General features: G+C 48.0%; 5 protein-coding genes across 9 annotated transcripts; 4 read left to right on the top strand and 1 right to left on the bottom strand.

Annotated features, from left to right (window-relative positions):
• The first annotated feature begins 3,976 nt into the window (after positions 1-3,976).
• On the top strand, positions 3,977-7,147 carry LOC137903254 (histone-lysine N-methyltransferase SETDB1-B-like). Of its 2 annotated transcripts, none has more exons than XM_068747399.1 (7): positions 3,977-4,148; positions 4,697-5,053; positions 5,231-5,350; positions 5,739-5,940; positions 6,043-6,116; positions 6,205-6,395; positions 6,492-7,147. In XM_068747399.1, exons 2-7 carry the CDS (start codon positions 4,702-4,704, stop codon positions 6,585-6,587), a joined length of 1,035 nt encoding a protein of 344 aa, XP_068603500.1. In that variant the 5' UTR covers positions 3,977-4,148; positions 4,697-4,701; the 3' UTR covers positions 6,588-7,147. The 2 variants fall into 2 exon arrangements, with proteins under 2 accessions (XP_068603500.1, XP_068603499.1); XM_068747398.1 differs by having other exon boundaries at positions 3,977-4,246.
• Positions 7,148-9,525: 2,378 nt separating this feature from the next.
• Positions 9,526-13,540, top strand: LOC137903369 (histone-lysine N-methyltransferase SETDB1-B-like). The gene is made up of 10 exons (XM_068747521.1): positions 9,526-9,664; positions 9,943-10,011; positions 10,539-10,562; positions 10,685-10,753; positions 11,037-11,105; positions 11,283-11,402; positions 11,649-11,847; positions 12,206-12,279; positions 12,368-12,558; positions 12,655-13,540. Exons 1-10 carry the CDS (start codon positions 9,526-9,528, stop codon positions 12,748-12,750), a joined length of 1,050 nt encoding a protein of 349 aa, XP_068603622.1. The 3' UTR covers positions 12,751-13,540.
• Positions 13,541-14,386: 846 nt separating this feature from the next.
• Positions 14,387-20,505, top strand: clk2a (CDC-like kinase 2a). 4 transcript variants are annotated; one of them, XM_068747466.1, is made up of 13 exons: positions 14,387-14,520; positions 15,189-15,394; positions 15,680-15,965; positions 17,079-17,169; positions 17,904-17,970; positions 18,075-18,191; positions 18,306-18,472; positions 18,596-18,690; positions 18,766-18,895; positions 18,979-19,061; positions 19,150-19,229; positions 19,311-19,401; positions 19,476-20,505. In XM_068747466.1, exons 2-13 carry the CDS (start codon positions 15,189-15,191, stop codon positions 19,644-19,646), a joined length of 1,584 nt encoding a protein of 527 aa, XP_068603567.1. In that variant the 5' UTR covers positions 14,387-14,520; the 3' UTR covers positions 19,647-20,505. The 4 variants fall into 4 exon arrangements, with proteins under 4 accessions (XP_068603567.1, XP_068603569.1, XP_068603568.1 ...); XM_068747468.1 differs by lacking the exons at positions 14,387-14,520; positions 17,079-17,169 and having other exon boundaries at positions 15,287-15,394; positions 18,319-18,472; XM_068747467.1 differs by lacking the exons at positions 14,387-14,520; positions 17,079-17,169 and having other exon boundaries at positions 15,287-15,394; positions 18,268-18,472.
• Positions 20,506-21,450: 945 nt separating this feature from the next.
• si:ch211-81a5.8 (uncharacterized protein LOC560648 homolog) lies at positions 21,451-22,098 on the top strand. Its single transcript, XM_068747520.1, has 3 exons — positions 21,451-21,694; positions 21,791-21,878; positions 21,964-22,098. The coding sequence occupies exons 1-3, from the start codon at positions 21,483-21,485 to the stop codon at positions 22,096-22,098; spliced, it is 435 nt and encodes a 144-aa protein (XP_068603621.1). The 5' UTR covers positions 21,451-21,482.
• A 286-nt stretch (positions 22,099-22,384) lies between these two features.
• Positions 22,385-24,619, bottom strand: dnajc8 (DnaJ (Hsp40) homolog, subfamily C, member 8). The gene is made up of 9 exons (XM_068747177.1): positions 24,541-24,619; positions 24,032-24,133; positions 23,879-23,935; positions 23,682-23,748; positions 23,456-23,550; positions 23,288-23,359; positions 23,122-23,213; positions 22,957-23,032; positions 22,385-22,856 (listed from the first exon to the last, which is right to left on the bottom strand). The coding sequence occupies exons 1-9, from the start codon at positions 24,610-24,612 to the stop codon at positions 22,734-22,736; spliced, it is 756 nt and encodes a 251-aa protein (XP_068603278.1). The 5' UTR covers positions 24,613-24,619; the 3' UTR covers positions 22,385-22,733.
• Positions 24,620-25,078: the final 459 nt, after the last annotated feature.

Here is a 25,078-nt window from a genome sequence, read left to right as displayed (position 1 = left end):
GGAATCGTCGGTGGCCTTTCCGTGCAGCGTTTGTTTTTCCCCGTCTAAAGATGCACTTTATGGATACTCCTATTGATTCGACTTGACTACGAGTGGATTTGCCAGCTAGCTTTAGCGACGGCAGACCTGCCAACCTCGACGCGTTCTGCGTAGCGGCTACGCACGCACGAGCTCGCCCCGCCCGTCCGGGCCTGCGGCGTCCGTCGGATGCTTTTCACTCCTTTTCTTCAACTGTCTTCTAACTTGTCGATTTAAGTGATAAAGATTGTGTTGCATTATTTCACGCTGCAGCCAAATCCGTAAAGGTAGCAAGGAGCTGATTGGCCCACGTTTGCATGAGTTAGCTTCAGGTCGCTCACGAAGATCTACATCTATAGATCATTTACAGGATTATTTATAGGATTATTCGGGTGTGTCTGTCCATTTAATTACAGAATGACATTTTTATATAATTTAATGCACTTAACTTCAGGGTTGCAGGTTGTGTATGAACTCGTACGGTGGGGTGTTAATTATGAAAGCGGGCGCGTTGAATCGTGCGTCCAGGTGTAGATATTTTAGACGCGGGCGTGAGACTCGTGTTGTCGGGTTGGACAGCTGCCTAGTCCAAATGTAAATCTGCTTTTGCATTAAAGGAACACTCGAAAAGACGCGACGCCGACGCACCTTCATCCAGGTGTGTCCGTCAGCCGCCGTCGTACCGCTGGAACGTTCTTTTCAGGGTTGGCAGGTCTGCGTTTGATCTGAATCCAAACATGGTTTCTTCTTGGCTGAGAGAGGTTTGAATCTATTTTCATGTTTTTGCTCTTCGTCTCCCCGGGTCTTCCTCTTCGGCGGTGTTGATCTTGTCTCGTGAGGAGGAAACACCAAAGTGAGGTTTACATTTCGTGCTACCTTGTCATTCACAAGTGCCTTCATCATTTCAAGTGTTAGTTGAACGACGAGTGGCGACTTCTGCCGTCTGTGTGTCCACGCACACACACACGCGCACGCACACACACACACATCCAGCAGTGTGTTGTCGTTTCTTTCGGATGATTCATCGGCGGCTCCTCCTCGGGGGCTTCGCTTCTACGCTGAGATTTTAATTTCTGCTCGTGCATTACTGAGATGTAAAATCGTAACGATGATAAAGCTGCATTTGGATTCCTGTTCTGTGTCCGTCACTCCTTTCTTCTTTCAAGTCTCGCATCAATCGGTTCTCACACGCGGCGGGAATGTTCATCTTTCCCATCGACTTTGTGGATGAGATGGAATCGGATCCGCTTTCAAAAAGAATTATTCAACCGAGAAGACGATGTCACCGATTTACAAAAGTACATTTCTTGATCCTCAGAATAATGACGACATTAAAACGGAAGAGCAGCAAATCTTGACCTTCAACAATGAAAGTAAAAAATGGATCCGATCCATCCTGGCAGGAGCGCCGTCGGCTGCTGGCGGTGCTCGTGTGGACGCTGGTGTGGACGCGACCCGGAGGCACCATGGGCACGTCGCAGTATCGGACGCTGGACGTGCGATGTCATGATTATCGGAGCGGTTGGAGGTTCTGATCCGATCGCCGTGGGCTCGTTTCTCTCCCGTCAGTCACCACTTTCCCCTGCAGGATTCCGCATGCAGCATGAAAGGCCTTCTCGCTAATTGCGTATGGAATAGGCTCATTTTACCTCACGTGGCAGCCTCGCTGCAACAACCTCCATTTTAAAGTGGCGGGGTCGGCTTCCATCCGGCTCCACAGTCTAATTCCTAATGCGTCTCCAGTTTCTCCAGTTTGGGTTTCCCTCCCATTCTTCCTCCTGCTATCGCTACTTCCCACCTTGGGTTTCCTCCTCCCCCCCTCTGCGGTTTGCCTTTTCAGCCTTGTGTAAGGAGTCGCTGCCTCAGGAGGCGGGGTTGATCGAGGTGTAGAGCTAAACTGGTGTCGGCTCCGGTGGAGGTTCTTCTGACAGGAGAACAAAGGCTGAGGGGTGTTTGATTCGCTTGTGAACTTTGTAGACTCGGCTATTCAATTCCTGCTTAAGTATTAATAAAGGCTTTACACACTGGGCGGGGGGGGGGGTATGCTTGGACATGTTACAGGCGAGTTAGTTTCGAAGCTCATCTGGGAGCTTCTCATTCTTCTCGTGCGGGGAGGAGGACGGTGAAGACTTTGGTACCTGAAGAAGATCTCTCTGTGAAATCTCTCCAGCGGTTTGGATGCTGTTAGAAATCTGTCTCTCTTCAACGGCCAATAACTCCAGAAGGAAGAATGGTAGGAACACACTTCATTTTCCTGATGAAAGAAGGGGCTTTAATCTTTCATTTGGTAGGTTCAGTTTTTGCAGAGTCATAGGAAAGAATATTCTGTGTGGCTTGGAAAGTCAGGAGAAATACGCAAAAACTGGGGCACTCGGCATTTAGCTGGGTTGAAAATGGCTCGGTTGATATTTGTAGCGTAAGACTCAGAAATACATCTTTCATCTTTGGACTGTTTGTAGCACAGAAACACAAAATGAACGATGGGATGGCAATCCCGTTCTTAACAGGACAAACCATGAAATGTCTCTGAGAGAATAATCTGAAACTTAATCTACGATGGGAAAAGAATTACAGCCTTCTGATATAGAAATATTTTATCTTCTGATTTATCCATAAATCAATGCATCATCAGCATCTAAAGAGCACGTGACCGGACTGCTGTATAACTCCTGAAGTGCTGGTGCTGAACTCGACCGATAGGCGGGATCATCCGTCACCACCGCCCTCATGGACCAGGCTTCTCCCGCCGCACCGCAGTCTGAGGTGGATGTGGATTTGGGCTTCGCTCTCTTCTTCCTCTTCCTCCTGTGTTTCTTCCTGCTGGTGACTGTGGTGCGCTGTGCCCAAACTGTAGTGGACCCTTACGGCTCCATCTCTACCTCCAGCTACCAAGAGGAGCAGATCACCTGAGCGAGGACGAGAGAACGCCTCCAGTAGCATTAAAAGAGAAGATATGCGCTCACTTCTGTAATGTACATTTTGTCATTTTATTTTGAAGGGGCATAACACACAGGCCACTTCTTCTGAACAATAATGAGTTAAAGTAAATTATCCACAGCCCAGCAGCATGGAGTATGCATGGGGTTCCTCAAGGATCGGTTTCTGGTCCCCTTTATTAGCTTTATTAGTAGCTATTTAAGAGTATGCTGGTGACACGCACAAAAACAGCTGGGCCAGCAGCTAATCTAAACACTGCTACAGAAAGTATCTCTCCTTGGGTTGCTTAAATTGAATACGATTAAGACAAATCCATTGTACAAACTCCGAATGAGTACTTTCTTTTCATAGGTAAATAGATTCATGTTAATTTCAAGATAAACATTAAATATTAACAAACTGGGTTGAGCTTCTCATTTTATTTTTACTCACATTGAGCACATGCAATTGATCTCTCAGTATGACCCCAATGTAATGTTTGTACACACTTTTAATATACGTCCTCACATTCCATAGTCTTTCTAGGTAATTTAGTTTACATATGTGTATTATAACATATTAGTCTTGCTGATCTGGCAAAACGCCACATTGAAAAAGCAAAGCAGTAGCGGAGGCAGCCAGTACCTCTGCCTCACTGAAGGGGGCGTGTGTGAGCTCGTTTGTCAAGTATTCCAGACAAAAAGCATTGTGGGTAATATGCTAGTGAAAAAAATCAAGAGAAAGTCAAGTGCGGAGCGTCAGTCTGTTTGTTTTGCAAAAATGGAAGATTATATATGTAAGTACAACAATCCGGTATATATAATATAAGAGGACTTTTCCTGATAAGGAATATATAGTCAAACATAACCAGTAGACAATGTGCAAGCACTCCGTTGAATTCATAAAGTCTTTCTGTGTTTATGCCAATAAATATTTTCACATTTACTTTTAATTTTACATTGGTGTAATGTCTTTCCCCACCAGTTGGCGGCGGTAACGCGTCAAGTTGCTAATTTTTACATCCGCCATCAAACAAGAAGGATCAGCGGGGGACAAGGGAACAAGTCTAAAATGGAGGACGCTGTTTTTGTTATTTAAAAATACGCCAACGTATCGGACAAAATCGCACGTTGTTTAGCTTAGCGTTCACACTGTCGTGAAAAAAAAAAAAAGATAAGTTCGAGTCCCTGCTCTCTCAACCTTTCGTATATTCGGTAAGCTAGCAATCAAGTAGCATCGCTTCCTGCTAGCTAGCTTCAGCTACGACGCAGCATGGATTGTGCCCTTAAAACCGCCAGGAAAACAATAACAGGTAAACTTAGTGCAGTAAATGGCAGACAGCTTTCAAGTTTAGCTCTAACGCGGCTGAAACGTGCGTGATTAATTCTAGCTAACGGTTTCCGTGCGTCCTTACATGACAGCTGAGCTAATTATGACGTTGCTGTTCAATGTTTACGGCACTCTGTCTCGGTGCGAAAATTACACAGCATCTCTTTAAAAATAGCAAGTAAATGCGATCAATATGACAAATATCAAAATTGAGCAAATGCATGGTTGGTTGAATTTATCTAAATTGTAAACACAATAAATGCATTTATTTTATAATACACACCTTTCATCGTTAAACTCTTGAAAAGCGTCTTGACTGTTTAATCAGTGAACACAATTATTCCAGATTAATTCTTAATTGGAGCTCTAGTGTTATATTTGTTTTAATTTGATTCAAGCCAGAATTTTATTTTTTATCTTTTCTTCTTTACAGAAGATATGTCTGATTCCCCGAGTGGGTCGATCTCCTCAAATGGATCTCCCAGCATCAGGACCGAACTGAAGAATGGTTCTGACTCTCTCTGTGAAATCAAAGAAGCAGTGGTGGTGTTGACCAGACTCCCGGACTATAAGGTCAGCGCGCTCCGCCCACCCACGCCGCCGCAGTTCGACAGTGAAGACGAATCCCTCAGCAGCACCGACTCTGAGATGCAGTGGAAACCAGACGGCGACTCCAGCGATTCGGATTTCTCCGTTTCAAACAATAGAAGAGAAAAAGGAAAACTCAGAAGAGCCGGTAGGAGCGAGCCAACGAGAGCAGCAGCAGTAGCGAATAGAAGCACCTACGATGGTAAGAACCTTCATTTAAATACTGGATTAATCACAGCAGATCTGATAATAATGTGAAGCACTTTCTAAAGATGTTGCTAATCTACTTTGAAATTCATTAATATCTTAATTTGGTAGATTTTGTGTTTTCACTGCGTCTCAACAAATGATTGTCGAATGTGTTCCTGTTGCTCTGAAGACACGAGAAGCACCCGTCCCGACCTGCCAGAACAGGAGCTCCATGTGGACATGAATGTCCTGGCGAAGAAGAAGACCCACCGATGGCAACGGGGGAAGATCTTGGAGATAATAACAAGAGGTAAAAAAATGAAAGGCTTCTTTAACCTGTCGAGGTTTGCTGAAGCACCGATTGATGTTCCGCCTCATAAAGAACAGCGTGAGGGGAGAAAAGTTCCATTGATTTGTTCTCCATGTCTGATCAACTAGTTTAGCTCTTCTGATTATTAAATAAATAATCCTGTTATTATACTAATTTATAGATAAAATGATTACTGAGTCTGTCAAAAAACCAAACGATGGTTAATTTTGCAGCAGCTGTCTGTCATTCTGATTTGTGTAACGTTTTATCTAGAAGCGTAGCTCTCTCCAGAGCGAACATGTTTTACACTTTTATTTCAAACCATGACGAAGCGAGAAAATAACATGAAAAATTCAGACCAGAATTCTTTGACATTTCTGTCGTTTAGAAGAAGACGGACGGGTCAAGTATAAAGTCGACTTTCAAGAATCTGGACGAAGCCTCGTGTCTGGCCACCACATCGCCTTTGTCTCCACGCCCACGCTGGAACAGCTGTATGTCGGCGCCCGCGTGGTCGTCACCTGTCAGGATTCCGCCATGTTGCAGCCCGGCATTTTGGCAGAGCTCCCCAGCCGAAAGAACCGTTTAAGGTCTGCGTCGGAGCGAGTGTTTGCCTCAGCAGCAGTTGACCATCAGGATTTCTTTTGTTAGAAATGGAAGAATCAGGATTTTTCCCCCGTTTTATTTTCCAGGTTCTTGGTCTTTCTGGATGATCACAAGCCGCACTATCTGGGTTTACCTGCGCTTCACCTGGTCTGCAGACCCTGTAAGCTCAGCTGTTCTTTTTCCACAACCAAAGCAAGATATAGTGGAAAAGTTTCCGTCCGAGTAACTCCGTGTGTTTCCTTCAACAGTTGAGGATTCTCTGGAAGACCTTCCGGACGGCCTTCACAAGACGTTCATGAAGAAATACATGAGGGACTGGCCGTACCCACATTTGACCCATTACTCTCCCGGAGACGATCTTAACGTGGACGTAAATGGAGTCCAGCAGAAGTGCGACGTGGAGGTCGTCGACTGCAGCCTGATGGAGGTCGTCTTCCAGGTCGGTAACGTGTAAAACTCCAAGCTGTTCGAGTGTCTCCCGGTTTCTTCCGGTTCGAGTCCTGAGATCTTTTTTTTTTTTACTTTAATGGTGCAGGAGAATCAACACAAGGAGTGGATCCATCGAGGCTCCATGCGACTCGAACACATGCAAAGATATTTGAATGTGACTAAAGCGGAAGAGCAGGACTGACTGAAACGGAGCATTCGCATTAAGAATTTTTTCTAACACCTACGGCTCATCCCTCGTAACAGAAACCTGAGCAATACCTTATCTTTAAATATTTCTGTTTGGCCTCGTTGAGAATAAGAATGTCTCGTGTAAATTGCAGGTTGGCGAGGATTTGTTTGTCGGAAGTTATTTAACCCTGATCTGTTCTGCAAAACCTGGGGGAAGAGGAATTTCACAGATGCTGTTAGTGACGGGAGCGAAATCTGACAACAACCAATCAGGCATCTGCCCCCACTTCGGTTTATTCATTTAAAGTTTAATAATGTTTTACACAACATTCATGTGTAGATGCTTTTTTTTTCGTGAGCTTTTAATTGCTATCATGAATTGACTTTCTCTCCTGTTCTATTCTAGTAATCTGACAGAGATGAAAAGGCACTCTGTTGATTAAAAATGTATCATTCTTTGTTTTAATTGAAGCATGTTTTCATCAGGGAATGTAGAGTGCAAGTATCACACTCTTTGTACGCTACACAGAGATGAGAAAAAAAATTGACAATAAAAATCTTTGGGAAAAATTACATTCAGTTCAATTGTATTTCCGTAGCACCAGATCACAGCGGAAAGTTACCTCAAGGCACTTCACAGGTGTAGCAGGGAAAGACAGAACCCAGCTTGACCCACAAGAGCAAGCGGTTTGGAGACGGAGGCGAGGAAAAACTTCGGTTTATCAGACAGAAACCTTGGACGGAACCTAGGGCTCATAGTGGGCGGCCATCTTTTGAGATCTAATGTTTTTTTACGTTATACAGGAAGGAGAAGCTATAGCAGTCCGCACCTTACAGGACTGTCAAATTCTATAAACATCGGTCGATAATCAACCGAGATATTGAGGAACAGATCTTGAAGCGCCATTGACTGCAATGTTAACAAACATTTCAAACTGATCCATAATCCAGGGATCTCTTCTGGATCACCGCCAAAATGTAATCATCGGTTCCTGGTAACATTCCCAACATTTCCTTAAAATGTAATCAAGATCCGTGTGTAGCTTTTTGAGTGATGTTGCTGACAGACAGAAAAACAAACAAACCAACTCCGCGGACAGTTGCAGCTCGGTCATGTGGCCACAGGGGGCAGCAGCGAGCCTCGGACAACTCCGCAGACAGTTGCAGCTCGTTCGTGTGGCCACAGGGGGCATCAACGAGCCTCGGACAACTTGCAGCAGAGTTAAACGAAGAAGACGAAAAGCGGCTTGGGAGGAGCACATAGAAACCGAAGTTCGGCATCGTTTGAGGTATTTGTCCTCTATTCTACAATACTTTATTATTATTTTACGTATATATAACTTGGCACGCCCAATAAAGAACAACCGTAGTGACGTAAACACGTTACATCTGGGCAAGATGTGAAGTAGCAGCTTCGGGTTCGTTGATGTAGTACTGAGTAGCATTTGTTGTACTTTATGCGCAACTTTATGTGTTGATTGGTTGAAGGAGAAATCAGAGTAAGGCTACCTGAAATGTTTGTATAAATGTATCGATTAACGTAAAGATCAATGTCCGGCGGGAAACTGGGGTTTGTCTTCCAAACAGAAGGCTTATTTAGGTCTTTCATGTGAAGCTTCAAAAGGTCGTACAGAGTAACATGCAGTCAGTCTGTAAGAGAGTACAAAGAATACGAGTAAAAATAGAACTGATATAGTAGGTGTGTGTGTGTGTGTGTGTGTGTGTGTGTGTGTGAGAGAGAGAGGGAGAGATAATTTGTTCCCTCGTCCATTCAGGATTCCACGCGTTGTGTGTTGCGGCGATGGAGGCAGACGAGATGGAGACGACCAGAGAGGAGCTCCAGAAGTGGATCAGAGAGAAAGTCAGGAATCACGACCGGGTTCTAAACGTGCAGGAGAAGTACCGGCTGTTCCAGTCCCTGCTGGAGAGGAGGCAGAAGCAGGCGGCGCTCCTCCAGAGGCTCTGCGAGTGAGTGCCCCCCCCCCCCCCCCCCTCCCCGTGTTCTGTCGAGCTCCACGTGGTTCTGGAAGTGACGCTTGCTGCTGGCCCGTTTCAGGTCCGTGTTCTCCTGTGAAGCCGTCGTGAAGAAGCAGTACGCTCTGCTGGGGTGGGAGTACGGAGAAACGGACTCGGGTGTTACTGAAGGAGGTAAAGCCGCCAGACGGAGAGAATCCGCGGGAACGTTGAGTCTCTGGGTCGGCGCCGGCGCCTGGCTCCTTTCAGTTTGCTGGAAGCTGCAGCTTTGTTTCTGTGTCTACCTTTCGCAGGGGATTCGCCTGCATCCTTGCATCGGTTCGCTCGCATCAAGGCTGGACGTCCCGGCTCTGCAGCCACGAATGCCGCCAGACGTCAGTCGAAAAAACTGAGCTGATTGTTGCTGTCAAATGTTTAGTAAAACGTTGGAAACGTCACGCAGGCGTCTTGGGAAAATGACTCTGAATCTCTTTAAAAATATAAAAGTGTCGCATACCGGTAGGAGTTTTAATTCTAAAAGGCATTGGTCTAAGGAGCACAAAATGATGCGTGATGTTCGGTTGGTCTAATTTATCTAAATAATAAATGCATTTATTTTATAATACACACCTTTCATCGTTAAACTCTTGAAAAGTGTCTCGAACGTTTAATCAGTGAACAAAATTATTCCAGATTAATTCTTAATTGGAGCTCTAGTGTTATATTTGTTTTAATTTGATTCAAGCCAGAATTTTATTTTTTATTTTTTCTTCTTTACAGAAGATATGTCTGATTCCCCGAGTGGGTCGATCTCCTCAAATGGATCTCCCAGCATCAGGACCGAACTGAAGAATGTTTCTGACGCTCTCTGTGAAATCAAAGAAGCAGTGGTGGTGTTGACCAGACTCCCGGACCATAAGGTCAGCGCGCCCCGCCCACCCACGCCGCCGCAGTCCTCCGGTGAAGACGAATCCCCCGGCGGCAGCGGCGGCTCTGAAATGCAGTGGCAGCCGGACGGAGACTCCAGCGATTCGGATTTCTCGTTGTCATACTATAAACGGAAAAAAGGAAAATTCAGAAAAGCAGGCAAGAGTGAAGCAACGAGAGCAGCGGCAGCGAGTAGAAACCCCTCCGATGGTAAGGGCCTCCGTTTAAATCACCACAACCGTCTGCTAGTATCTTAATTTATAGATTAAACGATGACTGAGTCTGTCAATAACCAAACGGTGGTTCATTCTGCAGCAGCTGCCGTCTCCTGGGTTGTGTAAACTAAAGATCGATCGAAAAGTTTTGCTCTCTCAAGAGCGAACAATGTTTTACACTTTGATTTCAAACCACAATGTTGCTCGTGAAATGTATATTAAAATTGATCAAAGAGTGATTTTTGATTTCTCTTTGTCAAACAATCAATGGAGGAAATGGAAAACTGAAAGTAGCGAGCAAGGAGGAAACTGCAGCAGCAGCGAGAAGAAACGCCGACGATGGTGAGAACCTTCATCTGGATTTGTCGCAGTAGGTCTGGTCATAAATAATAATAATAAGCATTTAAGAACACAAATCAATCAATAGTTCTGCTAGTATTTTAATTTATAGATTAAACGATGACTGAGTCTGTCAATGACCAAACGGTGGTTCATTCTGCAGCAGCTGTCGCCTCCTGGGTCGAAGATTGATCTAAAAGTGTCGCTCTCGCAAGAGCGAACAATGTTTTACACTTTTATTAAAAAAGACATATTTTTATTGGGATTGAAGTACAAATATCTGTTCACATAGTACATAGAGTACATGTAAAGAAGAATTTCACCCTGCTTAGCTTTATGTTTGTTCCTTGCATTTTCCACTTTTGCAGCAAGCACACATCGAAAAGTGGAACGCTCTAAATTATATCCCAACTGTGCGCTCGCTTCGTTTTTAACTCTTTCAGTGCCATTAACGTCTAAAGATGGGTTTTTATTTAAAACCCAAACATTCACCGCCAACCCCGACATTAAAATCTGACTCTCTTCAACAGCCAATGACTCCGGAACGAAAAATGGTAGGAACACGCTTTCTTTTCCTGATGAAGGAAAATACTTTAATCTTTCATTTGGTACAAATGTTCATTAAAATGAATCAAAAAGTGATTTTTGATTTCTCTGTGTCAAACAATCAATGGAGGAAATGGAAAACTCAAAGTAGCGAGCAAGGAGGAAACGGCAGCAGCAGCGAGAAGAAACGCCGACGATGGTAAGAACCTTCATCTGGATTCGTCGCAGCAGGTCTGATCATAAATAATAATAATAAGCATTTAAGAACAAAAATAAATCAATAGTTCCGAACGATGGTTCATTCTGCAGCAGCTGCCGTCTCCTGGGTTGTGTAAACTAAAGATTGATATAAAGGTGTAGCTCTCTCAAGAGCGAACAATGTTTCACACTTTTATTTCAAACTACAATGTTGATCGTCAAATGTTCAATAAAATGAATCAAAGAGTGATTTTTGATTTTTCTGTGTCAAACAATCAATGGAGGAAATGGAAAACTGAAAATAGCGAGCAAGGAGGAAAGGACGGCAGCAGCGAGAAGAAACGCCTACGATGGTGAGAACCTTCATCTGGATTGATCACAGCTGATCTGACGCGTTCTAAAGATGCTATTGATCTGCTTTGAAATTCCCACAAGTCATTAATATCCTAATTTTGTAGATTTTGTGTTTTCACTGCGTCTCAACAAACCCCGGTAATAAAACCGTCACACGTGTTCCTCTTGCTCTGAAGAGACGAGAAGCACCCGTCCCGACCTGCCAGAACAGGAGCTCCATGTGGACATGAATGTCCTGGCGAAGAGGAAGACCCACCGATGGCAACGGGGGAAGATCTTGGAGATAATAACAAAAGGTAAAAAAAACAAATTAAAACACTCTTTGATGAAAGGCTTCTTTAATCCGTCGCGTTTTACTGAAGCACCGATTGATGTGCCGCCTCATAGAGAACAGGGTGAGGGGAGAAAAGTTCTCGTAGGGGACGCGTGCAATCGGATTGGCTGTCGGGGGCTCGACGACCCGATCCCCGGATATAATGAAGCAAAAAAAAAAAGAGGAAAGCAGCACACAGATGAATTGGATGACCTTTTGTCCTTGGCAGAAGACGGACGGGTCAAGTATAAAGTCGACTTTCAAGAATCTGGACGAAGCCTCGTGTCTGGCCACCACATCGCCTTTGTCTCCACGCCCTCGCTGGAACAGCTGTATGTCGGCGCCCGCGTGGTCGTCACCTGTCAGGATTCCGCCATCTTCCAGCCGGGGATTTTGGCAGAGCTCCCGAGCCGAAAGAACCGTTTAAGGTCTGCGTCGGAGCGAGTGTTTACCTCAGCAGCAGTTGACCTTTCCGTAAAACAGGCCCACATGACTCAGTAGACCAATCATGACGCGACACGCCGTGCGTACGTTTCCCATTAACATTTTCTTTGATGGATTATTGTCATATAATAAGAAATAAGATTCAGCCAATCACACTTATTTAGAAATATAGTCACAACCACGAAATTATGGCGTTGACTGGAGTGTTCCTCCACATTGGTCAATGTTTGTCTGACTCGGATCTGCCTGTGTGTGTGTGTGTGTGTGTGTGGGGGGGGGGGGGGGGGGGGGTCACGGAAAGGTATATTGAACATCAGGATTTCCCCCCGTTTTATTTTCCAGGTTCTTGGTCTTTCTGGACGATCACAAGCCGCACTATCTGGGTTTACCTGCGCTTCACCTGGTCTGCAGACCCTGTAAGCTCAGCTGTTCTTTTCCCACAACCAAAGCAAGATGTAGTGGAAAAGTTTCCGTCCGAGTAACTCCGTGTGTTTCCTTCAATAGTTGAGGATTCTCTGGAAGACCTTCCGGACGGCCTTCACAAGACGTTCATGAAGAAATACATGAGGGACTGGCCGTACCCACATTTGACCCATTTCTCTCCCGGAGACGATCTTAACTTGGACGTAAATGGAGTCCAGCAGAAGTGCGACGTGGAGGTCGTCGACTGCAGCCTGATGGAGGTCGTCTTCCAGGTCGGTAACGTGTAAAACTCCAAGCTGTTCGAGTGTCTCCCGGTTTCTTCCGGTTCGAGTCCTGAGATCTTTTTTTTTTTTACTTTAATGGTGCAGGAGGATCAACACAAGGAGTGGATCCATCGAGGCTCCATGCGACTCGAACACATGCAAAGATATTTGAATGTGACTAAAGCGGAAGAGCAGGACTGACTGAGACGGAGCATTCGCATTAAGAATTTTTTCTAACACCTACGGCTCATCCCTCGTAACAGAAACCTGAGCAATACCTTATCTTTAAATATTTCTGTTTGGTCTCGTTGAGAATAAGAATGTCTCGTGTAAATTGCAGGTTGGCGAGGATTTGTTTACAAAGAGTGCGAGTTGGAGTTGCACTCTTTGTGTTCCGCACTGAGAGATGTGAAAAAAACTCCACATCAATAACAATCTTTTAAAAACACTACGTTAAGGAGTCCTTTTGAAGACGTGTTCTAAAACGCTGAAAGTGGGAGACTCTGACTCCAGAAGACGTCATCAGCTGAGTGACGACGTTCTCGGTCATCTTGTGGCTTAATTCAGTTCATCTGCAGGACCGCACACGGTTGCTCAGCAACAGCAGCGTTTGTTCCAAAATGGTCTGACAGCGGCTCAGAGTCCTACGTGACCCCCTCCCACGCACTCCACTCGGTGTTCGGGTGGCTCCCATCAGCTCGTGGGTTCAGACGTCCACGTAAACGAATATCCGCTGTTTTTCAAATGTCCAAGTTTGATTTTTTGGACTATGAAACTCTGTATGCTTAATTGTTTGATGTTCTATTGTTCTCAGCTTGTTCTCTGTTGGCTCTTTGCCTTTAATTGCCCCTCGGGAATAAATAAAGTGTTTTTGAATTTAACTGACTTTAATGACCATAGAAATAAAGGAGTATAAAAGATTACACAAAAAAAAAAGAATGAATAATGTTTTAATTTAATTTGCTAATTAAACCAAATTGCAACTAGAAAAGCCGAGCAGCTCATTCCGCTCATGATTAGATTTGCACCGTCCCCATGGTGATCTGGATCATCATCAAAAGGCTCTAGATTGTTCTTGGTTTCTTTATAAAATGTTGTTTACACAGCTGATACTTAAATGGTGCCTTTTGCTATTTACCGGTAAATTTTGTTTTGGTTATTTCTACTCTGTTTCTACGGTTACGAGGTAATCGGGTTCATCTTGTCATTGCATAAATCTCAGACAAAGGTTTACTGTTCAGCGATGATTCTCGAAACGTAATTTTTACATGTCTATTGTGCCAGAGTCATTCTGATTTAAATTATTTCACTTTGTCTTACAGATGCAGTTAACTGATGAGTATTACTTCCTTTTCCTGGTTTTAAAACAGTTATTTTTCTACATTATAAAAGGCACTGTAGGGGATATGAGTATTTTTAGTGCGTTGTATTTAATCTTGGCTGACTACAAAGTAGAATGAACAGGACCAAACACGAATGAAATGTTTCTACCTTTTAAAAGGAATGAAAATTACTTTAATTATAATTTTTTTTAACGTGAATTATTTTGTTTCCATTTTATCCGAGTAATAAAATAGAATCGTATAGTAAAAGGAATTACATACGAAATGTATCTTACAATTAAATAAAGATTGAATAAAAAGATCGAAAATATTCCTTAAAATCGTTTAAAAAAAAGTGAGACAAAACTTCTTCTTTTTATCGATCATACTTCAGATCAATGACTTAAACTCTGGTCTATTATTAGCTCTGTTCCGGGTTACGGTTCTGCGCTCCGCGCTCCGTCGACGCTGCTCTTTCGGGCCGGAAGTACATGCTGGCTGGAGGGAGGGGTTAGCGCCATCAGTCTGAACCACAGCTAGCCGCTAGCTCGGAACTGAGCCTTTAACATCGGGCCGTATAAAAGAGAAAAACTGGAACGCCATTACGGATTTCTTGTGGGACAAACGGACCGGCCTCGCTGCTAAGACGGTAACGGACGGATACGCGGTGTCGTCTGGGCCATACCGAACTCCCCGAGTTAGTTGCGACTGTTAGCCAAACTGTTTAGCTAGCGGACGATCGACGCTAAGCTAAGATGGCGGCCAATTTATTTACATTAGCCAGTGTCGCTAGCGGGTTATGCTAGCACCCTGTAGGGCTCTCGTTGGTCAGTTAGTTCACTAGGTGGAGTTTATTTTAGACTTTAATGTGCGTTGTGAGTTTGAAAACGACAAACGCGTTGAGTTATGATGCAAAAAAGCAATTTTTTTCACATTAACTTTACAGAATTGTAACGTCTTAACAGCGACAGTCGTAGGAGAGCGGTGAGAACTCAACGGCTCCGGTGCTTTAACGTTAGCGTAATTGTTTCCTTCACTCGTCGCATGGAGTTATTATTAGTCGATATTATTGTTGTCTGGGTATTAACTGTTAGCTGTTTTTATGCTTCATCGTGATTGTGGTTGTTCTGCCTATTTGTCAAATCTCGCCAACGCTTTTTAAATCAGCGTGTGAGCAGGTTGATCTTAAATATTTATCCTACAAGTGTTTCACCTTCTGACCCCCACGAGTGATTTACAATCTGGCAGAAAGCAGTCAGCTTTCTGCTGTGAATTCTGAGTGACGTCTGATTTGTCCTTCTGTTCCGGGTTCACTAGATGCCTCACACCAGACGGCGCCCGTCTTCGGACAGAGACAGTCCAAGCAGCTACCAAGACCGGTACCGAGACAGAGACAGAGACCGAGACAGAGACCGAGGGCGGCGCCACCGGCACAGAAGATCGCCGACTTTCTCCTCCAGCAGCGACAGAGACAGAAGGGGGCGGGGACATAGACCGGAAGAGAGCTATGTCCGATCCAGGAGGTACGTTTTTGTAATTCTGTAGTCAAGTACAGAAACGCTTCTGGAAGAAATCTCTCTCACTGTGACGTCACAGTACGAAAACGTGCACAAGGTGCGTGCGCACGCCGCACATGCATGCATTCATATGAACTTAGTTTTGTTTTCGTTTTCTGACCGAGCTGCTTGAGACTGAAGAGAGGGACGCTGTCCTGCAGCATCTGTTTGCTGTGTCTGGGAACTGCGTTAACTTGTGGTAAAAGGGTAGAATACGGGGCCTGTAACGGGCGCCTCTTTTCTCCGACGCAGTCGAAGCTTTGACAATCGCTCTGCCGAGCACCGGCCGTTTGACCGAAGATACTGCGACGGATACAGACGCCTGGAGCAGAGCCGGGACCAAGACAGAGAAAGGGATCCTCACGGAGCAGCCGAAAGCTACTACCCACGCGACTTCTCCCCGAACATGTACGACTACCGGCGGGGCCGCGAGCGGGAGCGCGAGCGGGAGCGGGAGGAGTCGTACCGGCGGAAAGGCAGCAGGCGTAAGCACAAACGCAGGCGGCGTAGAACCAGGTCCTATAGCCCGTCGTCCTCGGTGAGTACAGCCACGGCTGAGACTGCTTTCACGCTCCACCTTTCTCCTCCCATCTGTTCCCTCCTCTCAGCTCTGTCTCTCTCTGTTTCTAACCATTTCTTCCTCACAGCTCCTGGAATGGGTAAGTAGCACAATCTTTGATTTGTTTGTGTTTCGTCAGAAGTGCTTTGCTCTATTTTTGCTTTCAAAGTGGGTTTATGCTTACATTTCAATGTTCTTTTTGGCAGAGCATTTTCATTTTTATCCAAATACGTTTTTGTAGTAACTCAATGATCAAGCACTAATTCTTTTTCCTCTGTAAATACACACCCACCACAGCGCCGAACCGCACGTCTAATTCTGTGTCTCAACGCTTCGTACAATTTCCTTCAAATGTTGTCACCTCTATGGAAAAAGGCCCAAATCCTGTAGTAGCTGTTTGTTTGAATTATTCTAGTGCAGGCAGGCTGAAAAAAGTGAAAATGTTCTACCAAACACCCTTGGAGATTTAGATTTAAAATGAATGCTGAGTGTTTATTGGCATTTAAAATGTCTTAGAGTTTAAAAAAATGCTGTTTTGTGTGGCTCATGTAAAACCACACTGTAAGAAGTAGCTTCAATCGAAGTGAGCAGAGGTTTTATAGGTAGAATTAATTTTGAGGAATGGTTAGGTTTTAATCGTGTTAAATCTGAGAAGTCAAAGGGATAGTTTTTTTTTTTTTACTTTATTAAAAGAAAAACAAACAAAACGAAACAACAAATACAAAATAAAGGTTTTAGTCATGTTTAATCTGAGCTAGGTTTTAATCATGTTTACGTGGTTTTTGCGTTGATGAATGGATGTGCCGGTTGCTTCCTTGTTTGTTAGCAGCTGTGGTTTAAAGGTAGAGGGGGGGGGGGGGGCAGCACATCATGTGATCTTTGACTTGCACTATATCCCTATCGTTATATATTTCCTTCACGTGGTGTCATGCGTGATTCGCCCCTTGACCACGAAACCCACCTCCATCCTCCTCCTCCTCCCTCCTCGTCTACCTGTGCCGCCTGACACCACGGCTGCGGCTGCCCCTGAACCCCCCCCGTTTCCTCCGGTCGTGTCGTGACCTGCTGATGGCGGTTTGGGTGTGAAAACAGCGGAGCAACAGCCGGACGCGGGCAATGAGTGTGAGGGACGACGAGGAAGGGCACCTGATCTGTCGGAGTGGGGACGTCCTGCAAGAGAGATGTACTCACTGCCACTACTCTATCGTAACCCTTCATATGAGTATTCATGCACCCTGATGACGATGACGGTGATGATGATGATGATGATGATGATGCTAGAACGCTCTTCGCTCTAGCGGGGTGGATTGCACGTTGGATATTTGATATTTTAGATACTTCCTATTTGTTCTAGGATTTTCTTTGTTTCCCTGGTTACACCGCCTTCCTAAACGTAGCGTCCCATTTGCAGCTTGTTGTTTTCCTTCCTCTCTCTCTCGCTCTCTCTCTCTCTCTCTCTCTCTGTGTTGCGTTTCAGATTTAAACGGTACATTTTGTAATGTTAGCGATCTTATTCCCGTTACGAGGCCTTAGACGGATTCCCTTTCATTCCAGAAGGCCTCTAACGCGGACGTCGCTTCACGTTTACCACAGTAAATCTAGAGCGACCTTTAACCCTTTGTTGGCCGGGCCTTGTTTGTGTCCTTCCGGGCAAAGGGGCACATTAAGAAAGCTTGGGGGGCCTTTTATTATTTGGCTGCAACGTGATCACCAAAGGAAGGGAGCACTTTACCTGTGCCCCCCCCCCCCTAGTTATCGTAGACGACTTGTAACGGATTGGAGGGGGTGGGCGCTAGAAGCGACCCGCCTGACGTGACGTGTTCCTGCTTGAACCCGCGTGTCTAACGCTCGTCTTCTCTCTGCCCCCGCTCGCCCCCCCCCCCCCTCTCGTCTTCTGTTTGTGCTGCTGCGTTGCAGACGAGATCGTCAGCACGCTGGGGGAAGGCACCTTCGGGAGGGTGATGGAGTGCATCGACCACCGCAGGTGCGTCGGCGGCGTCGATCGTAGCTCGGCCGTGTGCGACTGGAGACCACTGCTGTGTTGCGTCTAATCTGGGGGGGGGTGTCGTACGCTCTTGTGTTTCACAGGGGGGGGGTCCATGTTGCTCTGAAAATCATCAAGAACGTAGAAAAGTACAAGGAAGCAGCTCGGCTGGAGATCAATGTCCTGGAGAAGATCAACGAAAAAGACCCCGACACCAAGTTGTGAGTTCTGTAACTAAACCAGAGCATGAAGCACCCCCCCCCCCCCCCCCAAATAAAACACAAGCGTGTGCTGTAGCTGAGCCGGAGCGCCACGGCCCGACGTCTCTCTTGCAGCCTCTGTGTTCAGATGTACGACTGGTTCGATTACCACGGCCACATGTGCCTCTCCTTCGAGCTGCTGGCGCTCAGCACCTTCGACTTCCTGAAGGAGAACGGCTACCTGCCGTACGCCATCGGCCAGGTCCGACACGTGGCCTACCAGCTCTGCCTCGCCGTCAAATGTGAGCCTCCGTTCCCTCCCGGGCTGGGACTGAGCCTCTGAACGGTCCCCGAAAGCGTGCGGCCACACGGGGGCGCTGTGGAGCAGAGCTCGCTAACGCTAACGGCTCCTCCTCTTCCTGCAGTTCTTCACGACAACAAGCTGACGCACACGGACCTGAAGCCCGAGAACATCCTGTTCGTCAGCTCGGACTTCACCGTGTCCTTCAACGTGGAGAAGGTGGGGGCGCCGTCGGGTGGGGGGAGGGGTCTAAAGTCTCTCAGCCGCCAGACGTTGGGCTTCTCTCTCCCGCAGAAGCGAGAGGAGCGCACGGTGAAGAGCACGGCGGTGCGCGTGGTGGACTTCGGCAGCGCCACGTTTGACCACGAGCACCACAGCACCATCGTGTCCACGCGGCACTACCGCGCCCCCGAGGTCATCCTAGGTGAGGATCCCCGCCGGTGGCGAAGCGTTAGCGCGGCGCGGGGCGGGGCGGCCGACTCACCCGGTGGCGTGTTTGTCCCCCAGAGCTGGGCTGGAGTCATCCTTGTGACGTGTGGAGCATCGGCTGCATCCTGTTCGAGTACTACCTGGGCTTCACCTTGTTCCAGGTGTAGTGGGACGGGCTTTAATCGACCTTTGACCCGGTTCCTGATTCACCGCGGCGAGTAACCGCCGTCTCGCCGGTTTCTCCCTCAGACCCACGACAACAGGGAACATTTGGCGATGATGGAGCGAATCCTCGGGCCGGTGCCGTCCCGGATGATCCGCAAGACGAGGTGAGGAAACGGAAACGGTCAAACGTGCTGAAGGGGGCGTCGCCCTCGCCGCTGAACGCTCTCTCTCTCTCTCTCTCCCAGGAAGCAGAAGTATTTCTACCGCGGCCGCCTGGATTGGGACGAGAGCTCGTCGGCCGGGAAGTACGTCAGGGAAAACTGCAAACCCTTACGGGTAAGGGGGGGGGCGGGGCCAGGGCGCCTCCTCCCTGTTTCTCCTCTCACCTCCTGCTCCTCCCTCTCCCTCAGCGGTACCTCCTGTCGGAGGCGGAGGAGCACCACCAGCTGTTTGACCTGATCGAAGGCATGCTGGAGTACGAGCCCGCCAAGAGGCTGGCGCTGACCGACTCGCTCAAGCACCCGTTCTTTGAGGCGGCGGCCGGCAAGAGCTGGGAGGTCAACCGAGACATCAGCCGGTGACGCACGGGCCTCGCAGGGGCTGCCCCGCCCCCTTTTAGAGACGGAGCAGGTCGATCGTTGATGCTTGGGCTCGGGGCGTCCAACTCCCGGTCCTGCACCGCGGGCGTCCACCGGAGACCGAAGCGACCCACGGGGACCGGAGGAAAGGTGGGGGGGGCGGGGGGGTTCTGCCTCAGGAGTAGCGCTCTATGCAGCTGGCGTCTTCCTGACTTCAGAGGTTCCGTCCATCCGTCGTCTCCGTTTGGAACAGGACACGTCTTCCGAGTCTCACGACGAAGGACGGGACAGACGAGCGATTCGACCTGCCGACCCTCCAGATTTTAAACCCGGCGCGTTCGATTGGACGATCCCTCGGCTCAGATATGGAAACGTTCTCTCTCTCTTTGCTTCGCTTTTGCATGTTTGTTTGTTTTTTTACGTTCTAAACCGTTTCCCGGTCTCGGACATTCGTGCCGCGTCTCCGGACGCCGAGGAGATGATGAAGGGAATGGACACTGCACTCTTTGTCTTATTGATGGTGTTTGTTACTTTTGTGATGGTTTCTTTCTGTGTGTGTGTGTGGAGGGGGGGGGGGGGGGGCTGGCAGGCGACTCGTTCGTCTCCGTCTTTTACTCGCCGGTTACTCCGTCGTCTCTTAGTTCAGCAATAAACTTGTTTACATCGTCTCTTTCCTGGTCTGTGCTTCCAGGTCGGCGGCAGCGAGACACGCCCCCCCCCCTCACGCTGGCAGTATTTATTTGAGGTCAATAGGCCGCCGTCTCCGCCCCACCTGTGTATGACCCGTTTCGTTTGTTTTTGTATCATGTGAAAAGCGTATAAAATTGTACATATGTATGATTGTGTAGAATTAAAGTTGGGTCCTCCTTGCAGAAGGCTTCGTGGTTCCGTTTCGTTTTGAAAGGCTCTCCCCGTTTCTGAAGCCGAAACGCGGACACGCCTCTGAATCTACGCGTTCCGGTTGAGCGGAGGCCGTTCCTGCGTCCTCCACCCACTTCCTTTGTGGCGTGTGCGATGGTGAACCCGCCGCTGATCTCATCCTCCATCTGTCCTCCCGCTTCATTAACCTCCTTCAGCGGTTCCTTCCGTCTCCTCGCTGATCTCCCGAATGAAGAAGCCGATGTCCTGCCAGGAGCTGAAAATAGAAGCGGCCGTGGGACAAAGATAGGAGGAGAGGACTCTCTGATGCAACGGGACCTCTTTATTCACCATCTCTGTGCACGTATAGGTTTGGATCTCAGAGTTCAAAGACCGGATGGATCGGTGAATGGAGAGAAGGATTCCTCTCCGTCTGCGTCGGACGCTCCACCTGTTCTGTTTCTACACCTTCACAGGACTATTTCCACCGGAACGTCAAACCTCGGGTGATGCTTCCGGTGGAAACGCAGGCTCCCCCGTCGCCCAGCATAGAAACGGCTTCACAACCATTTCACATTTTTTTAAAGGTCAAATTTCGAGGACGGGCTTTCCGGTGTTTTTCCGTTAAACCGGGAAGGATTCGGTGAAGCGGGAGTTCACGTGTTCCCTGCTGGACCGGGAGCGCGCGCCAACGCGCCTCTTAGCGTGTTGATCTGCTAATGGGATGAACTCTTGCGTGTTCTGCTCATCCTGCTTGAAGACCGGCGTGGCTAAATCCTCATAAGACGACGGATCACGCGTGGCTGCAGCAGCACCGACTGGATCTGTGGAGGCTGATTCTGAAGGCAGGTTCTGGATCCGTTGAAGCTTTAAGCGTAATAATGTTCAGCTGTCGATAGAAATGTCATTTTTTACTCCGTCTCTCCAGATAAAAGCCGCGTTTCTGGTGCGAATCGGGCCGACGGCACCCCGACACCGGTGATGGATTCTCTCACCCAGCTGGGGGCCCCCCTGAAGCAGCTCACCAGCTGCGTGATGGGTAAAAAGACCACCGCCAAGAGGAGCCAGGCCGCCCGCAGGAGCAGCTTCACCCGCAGGAGGAGCGTTAGCAGGAGGAGAAGCCTTCCCTGCAGCAGCCAGAAGGTTCCGGACTCCTGGATGAGGCTGTACCAGGAGGAGCTGAAGAGAGAACGGTAGTTCGTTAATGACGACCGAGCTCAACGCGAAACCCGCTTCGTTCCGATCCGCGTTCCGTCCCTAATGTTCGCTTCTTTGGTGTTTGCTCAAAGGAAACGGCAGCGGGCCGTCCTGGCCAAGAAGCACGCCGAGAGGTCGGTGAGGAAGACTCACTTCAGGAGCCACCACTGCCTCCCGCGGGTGAGAGGAGCACCGTCAAACGGGTGAGATTCCGGGTCTGTCGGGAAGTGACTGAACGCATCTCCGCCCTCTCCTCCGCGCGCAGCAGGCCGCCCGCTCCGGGAGGCCGGCCGCGGCCAAGGACGACTCCTTCTTCGGAGCGTTCCAGGGTCTCAGTCTGGACGGACTGATGGGAGACGGGAGCAGATCCGCCCCCAGAGACCAGTGCAAAGTCATGTGAGACGTCGCTGCAGGACGATCGGGACTGCTGGACCGTCCTGGGCGTGCGAGAGGCCTGGGGGGGGGGGGGGGGGGGGAGGTGAGGCCATCTCGAGCCTCGAGCTGGAAGAGTATCCGGATTAGTCGTCATTTCTTTGAGATGCTTTAAGACTTCGTTCAGGATTCCTTGCGGATCCCTCGTAGAACCGTTTCCTGCTGTGTGCGCGACGACCACTAGAGATCTAAAGCAGGGAAAATGTTTATTTTCAAAACAAAAATAAATAAAATAAATAGTAAAAACTGTCACTTTGGTTCCAGAAGTGTTTTCATTTTGGTCCGAGGATCACTCCTTTGACTTCTCATCTCGGCCCGGTTCTCTCTCAACCCAACAGAACGCAGCCATCGAACGGATCGTTTTCATACCGGTAGACTTGTGAAGCCCAAATTTTATTTAGTAAAAAACAAACAAAAAAAAAACACGAAAAATAATGACAATCACATTCAGCATCTTTTCTCTCTCACATCCGACGGGAGGCGATCCAGAAACCCAAATATGTACATTAGAAAGCGAGTGCAGAACCAGGTTCGTGGCTCGAGGAGAGGAAGGACTCCGGCGACGAGCCGACGCAACAGAGTCTCCAGGCCCGTTTCGCCGCCTCATTCCCGCTGCTCCATTTTCACTTTCGGGGGTTTGAGGAAGGAGCGGTTCTTTTTCTCTTTGCTCTTCTTGCCTTTGGCCTGGAAGGTCCTCCAGCTGTCCACTCGCCCATCCCTCGTTTCCTGACGGATGCGTGACAGGATGCGACCATGTAAGGAACGTCCCAAAGCAAAAAAAAAAAAAAACGGCCACATTTCCGTGTTTGAAATGGACGGAACTCACCTCGAAGTTTTTCTGCCACTCCCTGTCCCGCTTGGCTTTGTCTGCCGCCTCGATTTCCCCCTCTCTCGCCCTCTTCCTGGTGAATTTACACACGGAGATTGTGACATTATGAACGAACGGATGCGACGTGATGTGACCGCGCTGCGAATGAATAAAGCCTTTTACCTTTCGTGCATGTCCTTCGCTTCCCTTTCCTTCCTCTTGATTTCCAACTCTGCAAACAGCTTCATGGTCTGTTTGTACACGGCCTGCCTGAACTGGGAAAAGGGCGAGACGTCACAATTCAGCGCCGTCTCCATTCTCCGGGCGCGGCGTCCCGCCTCCGACTCACCACTTCGGGGTCGTCCTCCTCAATGTCCAATAGTTTCCCTTCCTTCTTCAGCTGCTTCTTTTTCTCCTTTACCTGTGAGAAGAGCGGCAGAGAAAAGCGTCACCAAGCGAACGCACCTGGCGTGGAGCCCGGAGACCGAGCCCGGAGACCGAGCCCGGAGAGGCTCACGTTGTGCTCCACGTATTCCGCTCCCGCATGGATCACATCCAGGGCCCTCTTCTTCTGCTCGGGCTCCAGGAGGAGTTTGTACGCCTTGTCCACCGCTAGAACACGGACGAGACGTTAAAGTGAAATGTTTCGCCATGACGAGGCTAAATGTCTTTGTTAAAATGGTACTAAAACAAACCGGGCAAAACTTTATCACTACATCAGTTTCAAGATTTGCATTTATGACCTTCAAAAGCTTTCTGTGACCTTTCTGGATCATCTTGATTTTTGTCTGGATGGACCAAAATGGATAACTGCAAAATCAAAGAGAGCGAGTATTAGGAAACGCACAACGCGCGCACGCACACACACACACACACACACACACAGCATTATTCCCGCTTCAGAGGATTCACAGAAACGAAGTAGAATCTTTCCGCTTACTGCCCGAAATCTTTTCTTCAACTCGTCATCCGTCGCATCCGGATCAATCTGCAGCACCTGAAAGGGACGAAACAGGATGAGAGTCGAAACGTTGAACCTTCGGGTCATGAGAAACCGAAGAGCAAGAACAGATCCAGCGATCCAGCGGCTCACCTCAAAGGGGTTGAGGTTGAAATAGGACGCGCCGGGTCGCAGCAGCCGGTCGATCTGCTGCTTGGAGGTCAACACGGAATCCCTCTTCTCGATCTGCTTCACCTGTTCCGGAGACACAACCACCAGACCGAACGTGGAACGACATCCTGAATCAAAGCGTCACCGTAAACTGCTGACAGATCGGGGGAAGGATTCCAGAGTGAAATTATGGGATGCAACAGAATCTTCGTCCACCCTACGCCGAAGCTAGCTAACGCGCTACTGGTAGCAGGCGGGGTGCGAACCCAACCCCGACCGCAGCCTAGCTTTTAGACGATCAGCGTCGCTGCAGCCGCGAGGAGACCGAACACGCACAGAAACGCCAGTACACGTTAGCTTCTCGCCGCTAGCTCATGTTGCAGGGCCTCGCAGGTAACAAACACGCCCACCTGTGGGCGCTAACTCCGGCCCACGCGTGGAGCGTGATAGACGATTATAAGACGCGGGACGGATCTTTGAGATCGTCGCACCTCCGAGATAAAATGTTGAAACAATTCATCCGATGAATTCTGAGAAGAGGATTCTCCTCCGGCGGCGGCCATCTTCCTCCAGGACTACATGTGACGTAGACGGTCACGTGACCACTCCAAGATAATTAATGCGCGCTCCATCTACGCTAGATTTTCTAATACTCTTTTTAATGAGACTATATAAAACAATAACTCATTGTTGATTAACACCGCAATTCATGAAAACGCGCGGGTGTTTTTAAGAGTAGCGATAAAAAAATAAATAATCGATAAAGCCCAAAAAAAATTTTTTTTACAATTTTACGTCACTGAGGCTTGTAATTACAGAAGCATTCATTTTATCTCAATACAAATAAAAGTCTTACGTAATTACTTTAAAGTCGGGGACGGCAGGCGCGTGAGCTTCCGGTTCGGTCGCGGCTCGCGCCGTGTCGTCACAGCAACACAGCTAGCTAACCACCAGCCGTTACTCCGGTGGCCGGTTTTAATACTTCTGCTACGAGTATCGCGATAAAACCGCCTTCGTTAAGTCACCGGA

The sequence above is a fragment of the Brachionichthys hirsutus genome, chromosome 13 (genome assembly GCF_040956055.1).
Source record: "Brachionichthys hirsutus isolate HB-005 chromosome 13, CSIRO-AGI_Bhir_v1, whole genome shotgun sequence".
Classification (NCBI taxonomy): Eukaryota; Metazoa; Chordata; class Actinopteri; order Lophiiformes; family Brachionichthyidae; genus Brachionichthys; species Brachionichthys hirsutus.
This window is presented reverse-complemented; position numbering and strand designations above follow the sequence as displayed.

Bases quoted from the DNA above. Each gene is read 5' to 3' on its own strand.
- LOC137903254 (XM_068747398.1), top strand. From the start codon at position 4,207: ATGGATTGTGCCCTTAAAACCGCCAGGAAAACAATAACAG. The intron at 4,247-4,696 runs GTAAACTTAGTG...TCTTCTTTACAG, and splicing joins CGCCAGGAAAACAATAACAG to AAGATATGTCTGATTCCCCG. The intron at 6,396-6,491 runs GTCGGTAACGTG...TTAATGGTGCAG, and splicing joins TGATGGAGGTCGTCTTCCAG to GAGAATCAACACAAGGAGTG.
- LOC137903369 (XM_068747521.1), top strand. From the start codon at position 9,526: ATGCAGTGGCAGCCGGACGGAGACTCCAGCGATTCGGATTTCTCGTTG. The intron at 11,403-11,648 runs GTAAAAAAAACA...TGTCCTTGGCAG, and splicing joins CTTGGAGATAATAACAAAAG to AAGACGGACGGGTCAAGTAT. The intron at 12,559-12,654 runs GTCGGTAACGTG...TTAATGGTGCAG, and splicing joins TGATGGAGGTCGTCTTCCAG to GAGGATCAACACAAGGAGTG.
- clk2a (XM_068747466.1), top strand. From the start codon at position 15,189: ATGCCTCACACCAGACGGCGCCCGTCTTCGGACAGAGACAGTCCAAGC. The intron at 18,192-18,305 runs GTGAGTTCTGTA...TCTCTCTTGCAG, and splicing joins AAAGACCCCGACACCAAGTT to CCTCTGTGTTCAGATGTACG. The intron at 19,230-19,310 runs GTGAGGAAACGG...TCTCTCTCCCAG, and splicing joins CGGATGATCCGCAAGACGAG to GAAGCAGAAGTATTTCTACC.
- si:ch211-81a5.8 (XM_068747520.1), top strand. From the start codon at position 21,483: ATGGATTCTCTCACCCAGCTGGGGGCCCCCCTGAAGCAGCTCACCAGC. The intron at 21,695-21,790 runs GTAGTTCGTTAA...GTTTGCTCAAAG, and splicing joins GAGGAGCTGAAGAGAGAACG to GAAACGGCAGCGGGCCGTCC. The intron at 21,879-21,963 runs GTGAGAGGAGCA...CTCCGCGCGCAG, and splicing joins GCCACCACTGCCTCCCGCGG to CAGGCCGCCCGCTCCGGGAG.
- dnajc8 (XM_068747177.1), bottom strand. From the start codon at position 24,612: ATGGCCGCCGCCGGAGGAGAATCCTCTTCTCAGAATTCATCGGATGAA. The intron at 23,551-23,681 runs GTCATAAATGCA...TCCGTGTTCTAG, and splicing joins GTCACAGAAAGCTTTTGAAG to CGGTGGACAAGGCGTACAAA. The intron at 22,857-22,956 runs GTGAGTTCCGTC...CGCATCCGTCAG, and splicing joins AGTGGCAGAAAAACTTCGAG to GAAACGAGGGATGGGCGAGT.